The following is a 14,490-nucleotide window of genomic DNA, read 5'->3' as shown; positions in this document are numbered from 1 at the left end:
CACAGTGGTCTCAGAAAGAAATGGTAAGGTGAAAGGAACCTAATTGATTAGGTAGGTGGTGCTTACTCATACTCTATAACCTGGAAAAACTAGGATGCTAATTTTAAGATACAGTATAAATTTGAGAGCATGGGGAGTGGCAGGGAATAGATATAAAGCTATTATCTAAATTGCCATGTTTTCTGTGGTCGTAGGTACTTCTCTGGATTCAATGGTATCCTTAAGAACCTTTGTTCATTTTATTAGAGGCAAGGATTACTCTATCAGATAGATGGTCATGAAACAGTAGGTCGGGACACCGAATGAGATTTTCATGTGAGAGTGACGGGTTACTAAAGATGGTATATGTGGTAGAGAAAATGGAAGAGGAATGATGGTCTTTCCCTCTTGTGAAAGGTAACTGCTGTTGTATATCATCGATGAGTAAAAAATTAGTCTTATTTTTGGAAACTGAAAAGTCTAGAGGACCTTTTAATCAAAAGAACCAAAGTAGGGGAGAGAGGAGGGGCCAACATGGAGGAGAAGTAGGGGGATCCATGCTTCCTGCATCTCTCAAACAAAGAAGTGCAGAAGTCAAAGGACTTTGAACACTAGAGCCTGGGAGGAAAAGAGACTGAATTTACTAGGAAGAAAATGGGAAAACTGGAAAAAAGATAAGTGAATGACTGTGAACTGAGGGAGATAAAAAAAAAAAGGCCACGTGGGCGTGGAGGGGAAGGACCCCCTTCTGCGGAGAGACAAAGGGAAGAGAAAGAGCGGCTAAGGAAGTGTAGGTCCGTATCTAGACAGGAGAAAGACCTTGGATTGAGACTAATTGGGATCCGATCTCTAACTGTGGGGCTTTCTACTGACTAAGGCCGGCTCCCTATTCGTGCACCTGAGGAGGAGGGGAGCCAGGCCTGGGTGCGGTGGTAGGTCATGGGCTCAGTCCCCAGTTGGAGAAAGTGGTTCCCTCCCTGGAGGGCTGCGCGATAGTACAAAGCCTGCCTGCGTCTGCCACCCCTGGGGCTCAGTGGCTGGGCCGAGGGTACAGTCTGCAGTAGGAAAAGGCAGCCATCTCCCTGGAGCGGTGTGAGAAAAGACAAAGTCGGCCTGCGTCTGCCACAGCGGGGGTAGCGAGGGCAGCGGCTCAGTCCGCAGTAGGAGAAGGTGGTCCTCCCGGAAGTGCAGCGTCACAGACAAAGCCAGACGGAACCACATACCCCGCGCACTGAGAGGTGCTTCCCCAGTGCCAGAGCGCACACAGCAGGACTTTGAATCCTAGCCAAGCGTGGGGTCAGGGGAGTTGGCGGAGTGAGAAGGACCACCCCATCTGCGCCCGGGGCACAGTGAGGACGACTCAAACAGAGTCCACTGGGTCTGGCTCCCTGAGGAAGAGACTGGGGGATCACCATTCCTCCCCACTGCCACCACCACCACCAAGACGGGGCCTCAGGGATCACTCCCCCGCCCATAGGGGAGGTGGGTCCAGACTACACCAAACCACGCCCCTTCTCACTGGGCAACTGCACATCCACGAGAGCGGCACAGACCCTGTGGACAGCTCCTCCTGACAAGCACTGTAGCATTGCCTGTATTCACTCTAGGTCAATTCTGGATATATAGAAATATTCTCCCCCCCCCCCCCCCACTATTTCTCCTCCTTATCTCTTCCCTCCCGAAGGCTGGTTACTCTGGTTACTGGTTTGTCTAAACAGACATATTTAATATTTAATCCATTGTCTTGATACATGTTCTACACCTCCTTCTTTACACTCCTTTCTCCTTCTCTGGAATAATCAAGCCAAACAGTTTCTCTGAATAACTTTATCTTCGTTTCGTTTGCCACCCCTCCTTTATTTTCCTTTCTCTCGTGATTAAGCCTTTTAGTCTCTCTGCCTAGTCAATGTTTATTTTTTCTCCCCCTTCCCCCTGTCATTTCTCTCTTTGTATGTGCTCTTCCATCAGCACCGCCTCCACCGTCTTCTTTACTTGTAGTCGGTGTTTTGGGGTTTTTTGTTTTTAGTCTTTAGTTTTTTGTTTGTGTGTTTGTGTGTTTTTGTCTCCTGTTTGTCTATCTGTTTTCCTTTACAGGGCTACTCCCAGGAACAAATCAAGGCACAACTGGTGGAGGGTCCAAAATATCTCCAGGAGTAGGGCAATAAAATAACCAAAGTCACAACAGACAGCAAGTAACAACCTCTGAAAAAACACCGCCTGAAGGGCCAGGCCCTGGGCAGTGTAGGACCCTACTTTAATACAGCAGTGCTCATAGGTGCAGAGCACACACCAAGCTTTTAAAATGCATAAGGGACAGAAAACTAGCCAAAATGACAAAACGGGAGAATTCTAAAAAGATATTCCAGGAAGTAGTGCCAGCTAATGAATTGATAAAAAATGATTTAAGAAATATAACTGAACAAGAATTTAGAATAATAGTCATAAAATTAACTGCTGGGCTTGAAAAAAATAATAGAGGACAGCAGAGAATCTATTGCTACAGAGATCAAGGGACTAAAAAATAGTCATGATGAATAAAAAAATGCTATAAATGAGGTGCAAAATAAAATGGAGGTGGCCACAGTGCAGATTGAAGGGAAGGGGGGAGAATAGGTGAATTAGAAGATAAAATTATGAAAAAAGAGGAAGCTGAGAAAAGGAGAGAGAAAAAATCCAGGACTATGAGGGGAGAATTAGAGAACTAAGTGATGCAATCAAACAGAACAATAACTGTATCATAGGAATTCCAGAAGAAGAAGAGAAAGGGGCTGAAGGTGTACTTGAACAAATCATAGCTGAGAACTTCCCCGATTTGGGGAAGGAAACAGGCATTGAAATCCAAGAAGCACAGAGAACTCCCTTCAGATGTAACTTGAATCGATCTTCTGCAGGACATATCATAGTGAAACTGACAAAATACAAGGAAAAACAGAATTCTGAAAGCAGCTAAGGATAAACGGGCCTTAACATACAAAGGCAGACACATAAGGGTAGTAGCAGACCTATCTACTGAAACTTGGCAGGCCAGAAAGGAATGGCAGGAAATCTTCAATGTGATGAACAGGAAACATTTGCAGCCAAGAATCCTTTACTCAGTAAGTCTGTCATTTAGAATAGAAGGAGATATAAAGGTTTTCTCAAACAAACAAAAACTGAAGGAATTCGTCACCAATAAACCAGCCCTACAAGAGATCCTAAGGGGGATTCTGTGAGTGAAATGTTGCAAGGACCACAAAGTACCAGAGACACCGCTGCAAGCATGAAACCTACAGACATCAAAATGACTAAGCCCGTATCTTTCAATAATAACATGGAATGTAAATGGACTAAATGCTCCAATCAAAAGACGCAGGGTATCAGAATGGATAAACAAGACCCATCTATTTGCTGTCTACAAGAGACTCATTTTAGACCTGAGGACACCTACAGAATGAAAGGGAGGGGATGGAGAACTATCTATCATGCTACTGGAAGTCAAAAGAAAGCTGGAGTAGCCATACTTATATCAGACAAACTAGACTTTAAATTAAAGGCTGTAACAAGAGATGGAGAAGGGCATTATATAACTACAGGGTCTATCCATCAGAATGAGCTAACAATTATAAATGTCTATGCACCGAATTCAGGAGCCCCCAAATATACAAAACAATTAATCACAAACATAAGCGACCTTATTGATAAGAATGTGGTAACTGCAGGAGACTTTAATACTCCACTTACAGTAATGGATAGATCATCTAGACAGAGAATCAATAAAGAAACAAGTGTCCTGAATGATATATTGGACCAGATGGAATTGACAGATATATTTAGAACTCTGCATCCCAAAGCAACAGAATATACTTTCTTCTTGAGTGCACATGGAACATTCTCCAAGATAGATCACATACTGGGTCACAAAACAGCCTTTAATAAGTATAAAAGAATTGAGATCATACCATGCACACTTTTCAGACCACAATGCTATGAAACTTTAAATCAACCACAGGAAAAAGTCTGGAAAACCTCCAAAAACATGGAGATTAAAGAACACCCTACTAAAGAATGAATGGGTCAACCAGGCAATTAGAGAAGAAATTTGAAAACATATGGAAACAAATGAAAATGAAAATACAACAATCCAAATGCTTTGGGATGCAGCAAAGGCAGTCCTGAGGGGGAAAATACATTGTAATCCAGGCCTATCTCAAGAAATAAGAAAAATCCCAAATACAAAACCTAACAGCACACCTAAAGGAACTAGAAACAGAACAGCAAAGACACCCCAAAACCAGCAGAAGAAGAGAAATAATAAAGATCAGAGCAGAAATAAACAATATAGAATCTAAAAAAAAAAAACAGTAGAGCAGATCAATGAAACCAAGAGTTGGTGCTTTGAAAAAATAAACAAAATTGATAAACCTCTAGCCAGGCTTCTCAAAAAGAAGAGAGAGAGGACCCAAATAGATAAAATCATGAATGAAAATGGAAGTATTACAACCAATCCCTCAGAAATACAAGCAATTATCAGGGAATACTATGAAAAATTATATGCCAACAAACTGGACAACCTGGAAGAAATGGACAGATTCCTAAGCAGCCACACACTTCAAAAACTCAAACAGGAAGAAATAGAAAATTTGAACAGAGCCATAACCAGTTAAGAAATTGAATCGGTTATCAAAAATCTCCCAACAAATAAGAGTCCAGGACCAGATGGCTTCCCTGGGGCATTCTCCCAGAAATTTAAAGCAGAGATAATACCTATCCTTCTCAAGCTGTTCCAAAAAATATAAAGTGAAGGAAAATTCCAGACTCACTCTATGAAGCCAGTATTACTTTGATTCCCAAACCAGACAGAGACCTAGCAAAAAAAGAGAACTACAGGCCAATATCCCTGATGAATATTGAGATGTAAAAAATCTCAATAAGATACTAGCAAATCAAATTCAACAGCATATAAAAAGAATTATTCACCATGACCAAGTGGGATTCATTCCTATGCTGCAGGGCTGGTTCAATATTCTCACCTCAGTCCATGTGATACATCACATTAATAAAAGATAAGAACCACATGATCCTGTCAATCAATGCAGAAAAAAATCATTTGACAAAATTCAGCATCCTTTCTTAATAAAAACCCTCGAGAAAGTCAGGATAGAAGGAACATACTTAAACATCATAAAAGCCATTTATGAAAAGCCCACAGCTAATATCATCTTCAACAGGGAAAACCTGAGAGCGTTCCCCTTGAGATCAGGAACATGATAGGGATGTCCACTCTCACCACTATTGTTTAACATACTGTTGGAAGTTCTAGCATCAGCAATCAGACAACATAATGAAATAAAAGGCAGAAATGAAATCAAATGAAATCAAAATTGGCAGAGATGAAGTCAAGCTTTCACTTTTTGAAGATGACATGATACTACACATGGAAAACCTGACAGACTCCACCAAAAGTCTGCTAGAACTGATACAAGAATTCAGCAAAGTCTCAGGATACAAAATTAATGTACAGAAATCACCTACATTTTTATACACTAACAATGAAGCAACTGAAAGACAAATAAAGAAATGTATCTCATTCACAACTGCACCAAGAATCATAAATACCTAGGAATAAACCTAATCAAAGATGGAAAAGATCTGTATGCTGAAAACTATAGAAAGCTGATGAAGGAAATTGAAGAAGGTATAAAGAAATGGAAAAACATTCTGTGCTCATGGATTGGAAGAATAAATATTGTTAAAATGTCAATACTACCCAAAGCAATCTACACATTCAACGCAATCCCAATCAAAATTGCACCAGGATTCTTCTTGAAGCTAGAACAAGCTATCCTAAAATTTGAATGGAACCACAAAAGACCCCAAATAGCCAAAGTAATATTGAAGAAGAAGACCAAAGCGGGAGGCATCACAATCCCAGACTTTAGCCTCTACTACAAAGCTATAATCGTCAAGACAGCATGGTATTGACACAAAAACAGACACATAGACCAATGGAATAGAATAGAAACCCCAGAATTAGGCCCACAAACGGATGGCCAACTAATCTTTGACAAAGCAGGAAACAATATCCAATGGAAAAAAGACAGTCTCTTTAACAAATGGTGCTGGGAGAACTGGACACCAACATGCAGAATGAAACTAGACCACTTTCTTACACCATACACAAAAAGAAACTCAGAATGGAAAAAGGACCTGAATGTGAGATAGGAAACCATCAAAACCCTAGAGGAGGAAGCAGGAAAAAAACATCTCTGACCTCAGCCGCAGCAATTTCTTACTTGACACGTTTCCAAAGGCAAGGGAATTAAAAGCAAAAATGAAGTACTGGGACCTCATCAAGATAAAAAGCTTCTGCACTGCAAAGGAAACAATCACAAAACTAAAAGGCAACCAATGGAATGGGAAAAGATATTTGCAAATGACATATTGGACAAAGGGCTAGTATCCAAAACCTTTAAAGAACTCACCAAACTCCACACCCAAAAAACAAATAATCCAGTGAAGAAATGGGCAGAAGACATGAATAGACACTTTTCTAAAGGAGACATCCAGATGGCCAAGAGGCACATGAAAAGATGCTCAACGTCACTCCTCATCAGGGAAATACAAATCAAAACCACAATGAGATACGACCTCACACCAGTAAGAGTTGCTAAAATGAACAAATCAGGAGCCTATGGATGCTGGAGAGGATATGGAGAAATGGGAACCCTCTTGCACTGTTGGTGGAAATGCAAACTGGTGCAGCCGCTCTGGAAAACAGTGTGGAAGTTCCTCAAAAAATTAAAAATAGATCTACCCTATGACCCAGCAATAGCACTCCTAGGAATTTACCCAAGGGATACAGGAGTGCTGATGCATAGGTGCACTTGTACCCCAATGTTTATAGCAGCACTTTCAACAATAGCCAAATTATGGAAAGAGCCTAAATGTCCATCAACTGATGAATGGATAAAGAAGATGTGGTTTACATATACAATGGATCCTACTTGGCAAAGAGAAAGGATGAAATCTGGCCATTTGTAGCAACGTGGATGGAACTGGAGAGTATTATGCTAAGTGAAATAAGTCAGGCAGAGAAAGATAGATAACATATGTTTTCACTAATATATGGAGCCTGAGAAACTTACCAGAAGACCAGGGTGGAGGGGAAGGGGAAAAAGAAAGTCACAGAGAGGGAAGAAACAAACTATAAGAGACTCTTAAATACTGAGAATAAACTGAAGGTTGATGGGGAGTGGGAGGGAGGGGAGGATGCGTGATGGGCATTGAGGAGGAGGGCACCTGTTGGGATGAGCACTGGGTACTGTATAGAAACCAATTTGACAGTAAATTACAGAATAAAAAAACAACAAAACAGAACAAAGAACCAAAGTAGGGGTACCTGGGTGGCTCAGTATGTTGAGATTCCAACTCAATTTTGGCTCAGGGTTGTGGGATCAATCTTTGTGTTAGGTCCTCCACAGAGTGTGGAGCCTGTTTAAGATTCTGTCTCTCTCTGCCCCTCTCACCTACCTGTGCTCTCAAAAACAAAAGCAAAAAAAAAAAATAAAATAAAACCAACAGTATTATACTTGTGAAGTTTTCAAATTTGGCCACAGAAATTGCATATTTATATCATTTTATTTAGGATACCCTGTTTCTCTTATCTAAGTAAGTGAAATGTAAGCTTTTGTGTAACCCTAAATGAATCATGTGTCTTTTTTTTTTTTTTAATGTTTAGTTTTTGAGAGGGAGAGAGGGAGTGTGAGTGGGGAAGGGGCAGAGAGAGAGAGGGAGACACAGAATGTGAAATAGGCTCCAGGCTCTAGCTGTCAGCACAAAGCCCAACACAGGGCTCAAACCCACGAACCATGAGATCATGATCTGAGCCGAAGTTGGACACTTAAACTACTGAGCCACCCAGCCTCCCCCATCTGCCTTTTACTAGCCCAGGTGCATCCTGGCTCACTGAGGCATTTCATATTCTTGGACTCTCCAGGTTGAATATCATCCATTACAATTTTCTTCCATGTTAGATTCAAACCTACAATTTTGGAAATACATATTCATAACCTGAATGTGTTTGAGAGTTATGCACTCCACAGTATATCCCAGATTTTTCTGGCTATAATGAAAATACCATAATAACACAATTTCAAACTATCACCCTCTACAACTTGCCTCGCCATTCATAAATATACACCATATGATTATATTTTGGCATGCCTTTTGTGCGGCAATGAGACCCATGTGTTGCACTGTTATATTAAATGAAAACAGAAAAGTAGTAGGCATATGAAAAGAATTAGGAACTAAAAGAAAATTTCAGAAGGATAAAGATAACGCAAACTACATTTTTGCTGGAGTGCTCAGGGAGTCATTTGAAAAGCTAAGTCTTCATGAGTTTACTCTCAAGAATGAACATACACGGGGCACCTGAGTGGCTCAGTCAGTTGAGCGTCTGACTTCGGCTCAGGTCATCTAACGGTCTGTGAGTTCGAGCCCCGCGTCGGGCTCTGTGCTGACAGTTCAGAGCCTGGGGCCTGCTTCAGATTCCACATCTCCCTCTCTCTCTGCCCCTTCCCTGCTTATGCTCTGTCTCTCTCTGTCTCCAAAATAAATAAATTAATTTAAAAAAGAAGAATGAACATACACAATGGCAATTTTGATAACTAGAAATCTCTTATTTACCCTCTAAAACATTTATGCTCACTTGCTTTGTGCTTAGTCCACTGGAACAGGATGTCAGATGTCAAGAATGATGACTGCATGCACTGAAGTGTAAGGAGAATGTTTATTACATAATGATGCTTTCTCGGGAGAGCAGGGTAGGCTTCTCAAGTTCTGAAAATGGGTAGAGAAAGCAGGGAATGGGGACTACTTTTGTTATGGTGCATCCTGTGTGAGGCGGGGGTGATGGTACTCACTGACACTGTGAACTTATGACTCCTGCCAAGGGAAGGGCCTCTCGGGCGTCATTATTAGCTTTTCCTGCCCAGATGGGCAGAATGGTAAGAAGTTGTAATGATGCTTCACAAGTATCAGTAGTCAGGCATCAAAAGTAGAGTCAGACTCTTTAATATAATTTACTCCTGACTGACTTGGTTGGGAAAGACCACAATCTTCCTCATGCTTCCTTTTGTTCCTGATGCACAAATAGCCCCCACTGCACAGTATGATTGTGGAAACTGGTTGTGAATTACTGTTTAGATCAACTACCTAAGATATTTTTAGACGATGTCCCAATTCTTTTTCTATTAAGTTCTAGTCTATTACTAAAACACATTCAGAAGTGATAGAATATTTCCCAACGACAAGCCTTTTATAGAGCTTTCACTTTAAGGGAGAATGGAATGAATGGAATCTCAAAATCACTCATTCCATTTTTCTACCAAGATACTAGAATCAGAGAGTGCCTGGGTGGCTCAGTCAGTTAAGCATCCAACTCTTCATTTTGCTGAGGTCATGATCTCATGGTTCATGGGATCAAGCCCCCCGCTGGGGTCCACACTGAGGGTGAAAAAATAAACGAACAAACTCTTAAAAACTTTAAAAGAAAGGTATTAGAATCGGAACATCTGTATTGAAACATGGCAAATTATGTGTTGATTCAGATAAATAAAATTAACTTAAAATGAAAGCAATAAATTTCATAGGAAATAAATCTCTAAGTTAGAAAACACTAAGGATTAATAATTTTTGACTCATTTTGAACACATTATCAGACTGGTCATGGGTTGCATGCAATATTATACATTCAGGATAAAGAACAAAGTCCACCGAAAAATCTGTCTGACCCCAAAGTTATCCTTGACTACCTTGTCAGTTAATATTAATAAAGGGTATTTTTAAATTTGGTCTATGAAATGTTTTCTTCAGCATTGTTTTCTTTTACCTTCTGTTGTTGAGGTGGTGGTAATGTGAAATTTGAAAATTCCTCAATATATTTATTTTATTTTAATTAATTAATTTTAGAAAGGGTGCACACAAGTAAGGGACAGGGGCAGAGGGAGAGGGATAGAAGCTTAAGTAGGCTCCATGTTCAGTGTAGAACTGACCTGGGGCTCAATCCCACAACCCAGAGATCATGGCCTGAGACAAAATCAAGAGTCGTGACAGTCAACTGACTGAGCGACCAAACCGCTCCCCCCCCATATCTTTATCAAAATTGCACTTCTAAAATGTGTAGCTAATTAGGAAGAACCCTCTTGGATTACTTCCATGTGAATAAGACAAAACCTAATAATGAAAAGGCCTTTGCCCCTCACTATTCATTCTTCTTGGTCATACAGCAGCCATCCTGCTGTAAGGAGAGAGAGTGCTGAGTGCTAAGGGAGGTGGAGCAGGCAGAGGACTGCCCAGGGGACCCGTCCCATCCCAACCTGCATCTCTGGGCTTCCTGTTATGTGAGAATGATAGACCACCTAGTTGTTTCAGCCACTGATTTCCAGGAGGTCTGTCCCTCACAAATAAGAACTGTCCGACCTGACCAATAAGATCAATATTTGTATTGAGAGTAGAATGGAGCATGTGAGAGGGAATCTTGAATTTAACATTTTGTAGCTGAGAAGATCTACAAAAGGCATCATCCTTCACAGATGGGTTAGAGCTGTTTGGCACGTGCTGCCTAAAACTCACAAGATGAACCAAACAAAATACAGCTTGAGAATTTATGAGGAATGTTCAGAACACTAGGGTACAAAGTTACAGGAATAAAGAATTTGGTGTCACAAATGGAATTACATGTTTACTTGAGCATGTGACCTATTAGTCTCGTAGCTTTTATGCACTACAGTAACTTTCTGCTTTGTACAGATAAAAGGCATTCGATCATTCTACCAGTCAGGAACTATTCTAATCGCTGATATTAGCAGGACACAAAATTCCCTGCCTTCAAGTAGCTTATATTCTATAAGGTTAAGTCTGTAAAGATAAAATATGATACTGGTAAGTAACATAAACATGTTCATATACAATGATAGATCACAGGGTTTCCTAATTTAAACAATGTTTTCAGGCAATGCCCACATGATGAGGTCATCTTTGAGCAGAACCACTGAAAGCGTATCATGCAAATACCAATGAGGAAGGGCAAGTGGGTGGAGGAAACAAGCAGAAAATTGCCAGAATGGGAACATATTTACAGTGGATTGGGAATAGCCACAATTGTTGTGTGGTTTAGAGAAATGTGATACCAAGTTTCCACTGGAGACATTTAAATTTTGGGAATCTTTGCAGTTAGAATTTTTAAAATTTTAATAAGAAAACTGCCCAGAGTGTTTAAGATTATATGTAACAGATCCAAAACCATGACCTATTTGGAGAATGCATGGACCTATTTCTTTATGGCAACCTTACCCCTACTGAGAGAACATAGTGGTGGGGTGGACAAGGACTTAAAGGAAAGATAGTAAATACCATTTGTCAAAACTGTCTGAGGGATTTGATCCCAGGACTTGCTAAGATACATACTTTTCGTCTTGTCTACCCCTGTAGCCAGCCAGGGGTATACTGCTACTTAAGAATGTGAATCAAGTAAAATTTGCTGGGTCTTTTACGCCTCAGTTATATCTTCAATGTCAACGTCAACAAACAAATTTTTAACATATAAGATATTGTACTTAAAAATTGAATAGTAACAAAATCACATATTTCATGTTTCCTCATTAGTACAAGATCTACTAACCCCCAATTATTCCTAGTCTTATGCTTTGATGTGAGACTTGTGCTTCCATCTTGTGCCTAGTATTTATAGAAAGTTGACTTTTCATATGTTTCATATCCCAAGTTTTATACTAACTCAGATGTGATGATAATGTGACTCTATGTGTGAGGTCGGCAAACTTTTATGCAAGGAACATACATTAAATATTTTATTCTTTGTAGGCCATACTGATTCTGTTACCACTCTTCCAGTATGTCCTTACTGGGTCAAAAGTACCTAAATATGAACTTGGCTGCATTCCAGTTACACTGTACTTAAAAATAGATGTTAGGCTGTATTTGGCTCACGTTCTGTAGGTGGCAGACTCCTGATCTACACAAAGGAATTAAGAGCACTAGAAGTAGTAACTCTATGGATAAATAAACAATATCTTTCCTATTTTTTAGCCTCCTTAAAATATGGTGGACTGTTTAATAAACTAACACTCTAGTAAATATGTGTATAGCATGTGTAAAAGAAACCCATACTAATGGTAGCACAGGGCAGAAGCAGAGAAATGGAAGTCCATGTGGAAAGGAAGTGTCGGGTGCTCTACATGAAGAAGTATAAACTCACGTGAAGGTAGACTGTGGTAAGCTGTATAGGATAACCCCTGAAACAAACACATAAAAAAAATAGTTATAGGTAATACCAGTAATCCGAAAAAGAATAAAAATGATTTAAAACAAAATCTTCTGTAAAAATTGAGTTACTTCAAAGGCAGAAAAAGAGGGAACAGAGCAAATACTATATATTACTATATATATAGTATATGACTATATAGTAATATCTGTAAAAGGAAACAGTCTAAAAACCCCATTGAAAAGGAAAAATTGTCACTGATTTTTTTTTTTTTTTTTTTAGTTTTATTTATTTCGAGAGAGAGAAAAGAAGGAGAGAAAGAATCTCAAGCAGGCTCTGTACTGTCAGTACAGAGCCCAGCAAGGGGCTTGATCTCAGGAACCGTGAGAGCACCTGAGCTGAAATCAAGAGTCTTACACCTAACCATGTGAACCAACCAGGCGCTCCTGTCAACTGGATTTTTAAAAAACAGACAACAATGTATTCCCTAGGAGAATCACTTCACAAATTAAAGACACAACGTAAAGTCATGGAAAAAAGATAAACATAAATGCTATTAATGTTATTAAAATAGAGTAGCTATATCAGATCAAAGTTAATTAAAGAGCAAATTCTATGACCAGGGATAATGAAATCTATTTCATAATCATAAAGGGATACATTCCCCAGAATGACATGAGAATCCTAAACCATACACGTGGCAACAGAACTTCACAACCCCTCAGAAACGGACAGGAATGCAATGACAGACCAATCAACAATGACAGTCAGAGATCTCCATGTCCCTTCTCTCCATAATAGAACAAGTAGACAAAATCAGTACCTCGGCGACTGTAACATGACTATCAAGGAAACTGCCCCAATTGACATTTACGGAGCTGTGAGATAAAAGAAAAATTATGTATTGTTCTCTGCTCCTGGCTCCTACATGGAACCCCTAACGTCCTTGTATTTCCTAAGTGACGAGGCTAACAGCAGCATCTTTTGTTATAATGAGGCCTCTCCTGTGTGGGCTCTTTGGGTGGGGCTGCTCACTGGAAGGATGGTGATTTTGAGCCTTATCCCCTCATCCTCCAGAGAGAGGACAGGGGCTGGAAATGGAGTTAATGACTGGTCATGCATATATGAGGAAGTCTCCTCAAAAGCCAAATGGCTGGAGATTCAGAGAGATTTCAGGCTGGCGAACACCACCCCTCCAGGAGGTGACACACCCCAACTCCATGGGGACAGAAGCTTCTGCACTGAGGACCTTCCCAGACCTCATCCCGTGTGTCTCTTCATCTGACTGTCCATCCGTATCCTGTATCATAGCCTGTAATAAACTGGTAAATGTGTTTCGCCGAGTTCTGTGAGGGGCTCTAGCAGGCTAGTCAAAGACAATGAGGGGGTTGTTGGCACCTCTGATCTAGACCAGTTTGCAGAAGCATGTGAGTCAGCCTGGACTTGCGGGACGGCTGGAGTGTGTGGAGGGGCATCCAGGGAGAGGGTGTCGCAGTTGAGGTGAATGGTAGGAAACCAGCTGGTGTCGGAGACTGCTTGTTGGTGGGGGAAACCCTCCACGTATTTGTGACCAGAAGTGTCAGAAGTGAAGTCTTCTGTGTGAGTAGTGAGGGAGACAGGATAGAAGCACACACTAGGGGAAAAAACAGACTTCTTCCCTACACAGGAGAAATACTGATTTTTTTCATTTATAAGAACGCTCCACCTAACCAGGGAATTAAATACAATCTTTAAAAGTGCACACAGTACTTTACCAAGAGAAACCATATTCTGGCCCATCAAACTAGTCTCGCTAAATTTTAAAAGAATTCACATCACACAAAATATGTGTATGACCACCATGGAATTATGATAGAAATCACTAATAGAAAAGCCTCTGGAAAATCCACAAATACTTGGAAAACAATGACCTCCTTGTGACTAACCCTGGGACAAAGAAGACGTAGAGAAAGAAATGAGAATGTAGCCTGAAGTGAATGAAAATGAAAGCAGAACATTCATAATTCGCCACCACAGTGGGAGAAACTGAAGACCACGTCCTTGGAAAAGGGCTAGCCACAGAACACCTAAGCCAAAGACTCTTCCTTTTTGTTTGTTTGTTTGTTTGTTTGTTTGTTTGTTTGTTTGCTTTGGGTGTTTGCCAAGGAGTGTGAACCTCCTCCTAAGTGAGCTCATGCAGTTCTGAGGCTTACTTAGGTGAAGCAGGACAGTGAAGAAGGCAAGGTTCTTGAGGTTATTTATAAATATTT

At 40.4% G+C, this 14,490-nt stretch overlaps 1 protein-coding gene across 6 annotated transcripts in view; it reads right to left on the bottom strand.

The window, feature by feature from the left end:
* LOC102900272 (zinc finger protein 677-like) overlaps window positions 1–14,490 on the bottom strand; it is a 63,087-nt gene that overhangs the window by 14,376 nt on the left and 34,221 nt on the right. For 2 of the 6 annotated variants that reach the window (XM_045046237.1, XM_045046236.1), the window contains exon 6: window positions 12,236–12,272. The exons of 1 other annotated variant lie outside the window; for it this stretch is intronic. In XM_045046237.1, the coding sequence (XP_044902172.1) occupies window positions 12,236–12,272 (37 nt within the window). Of the gene's footprint in view, window positions 1–8,730; window positions 9,466–10,611; window positions 12,273–14,490 lie in introns of those variants that run through there. 3 more of the 6 variants (XM_045046238.1, XM_045046240.1, XM_045046235.1) reach the window with 3 other exon arrangements.

This window comes from Felis catus, chromosome E2, assembly GCF_018350175.1.
Source record: "Felis catus isolate Fca126 chromosome E2, F.catus_Fca126_mat1.0, whole genome shotgun sequence".
NCBI classification, from domain to species: domain Eukaryota; kingdom Metazoa; phylum Chordata; class Mammalia; order Carnivora; family Felidae; genus Felis; species Felis catus.
This window is presented reverse-complemented; position numbering and strand designations above follow the sequence as displayed.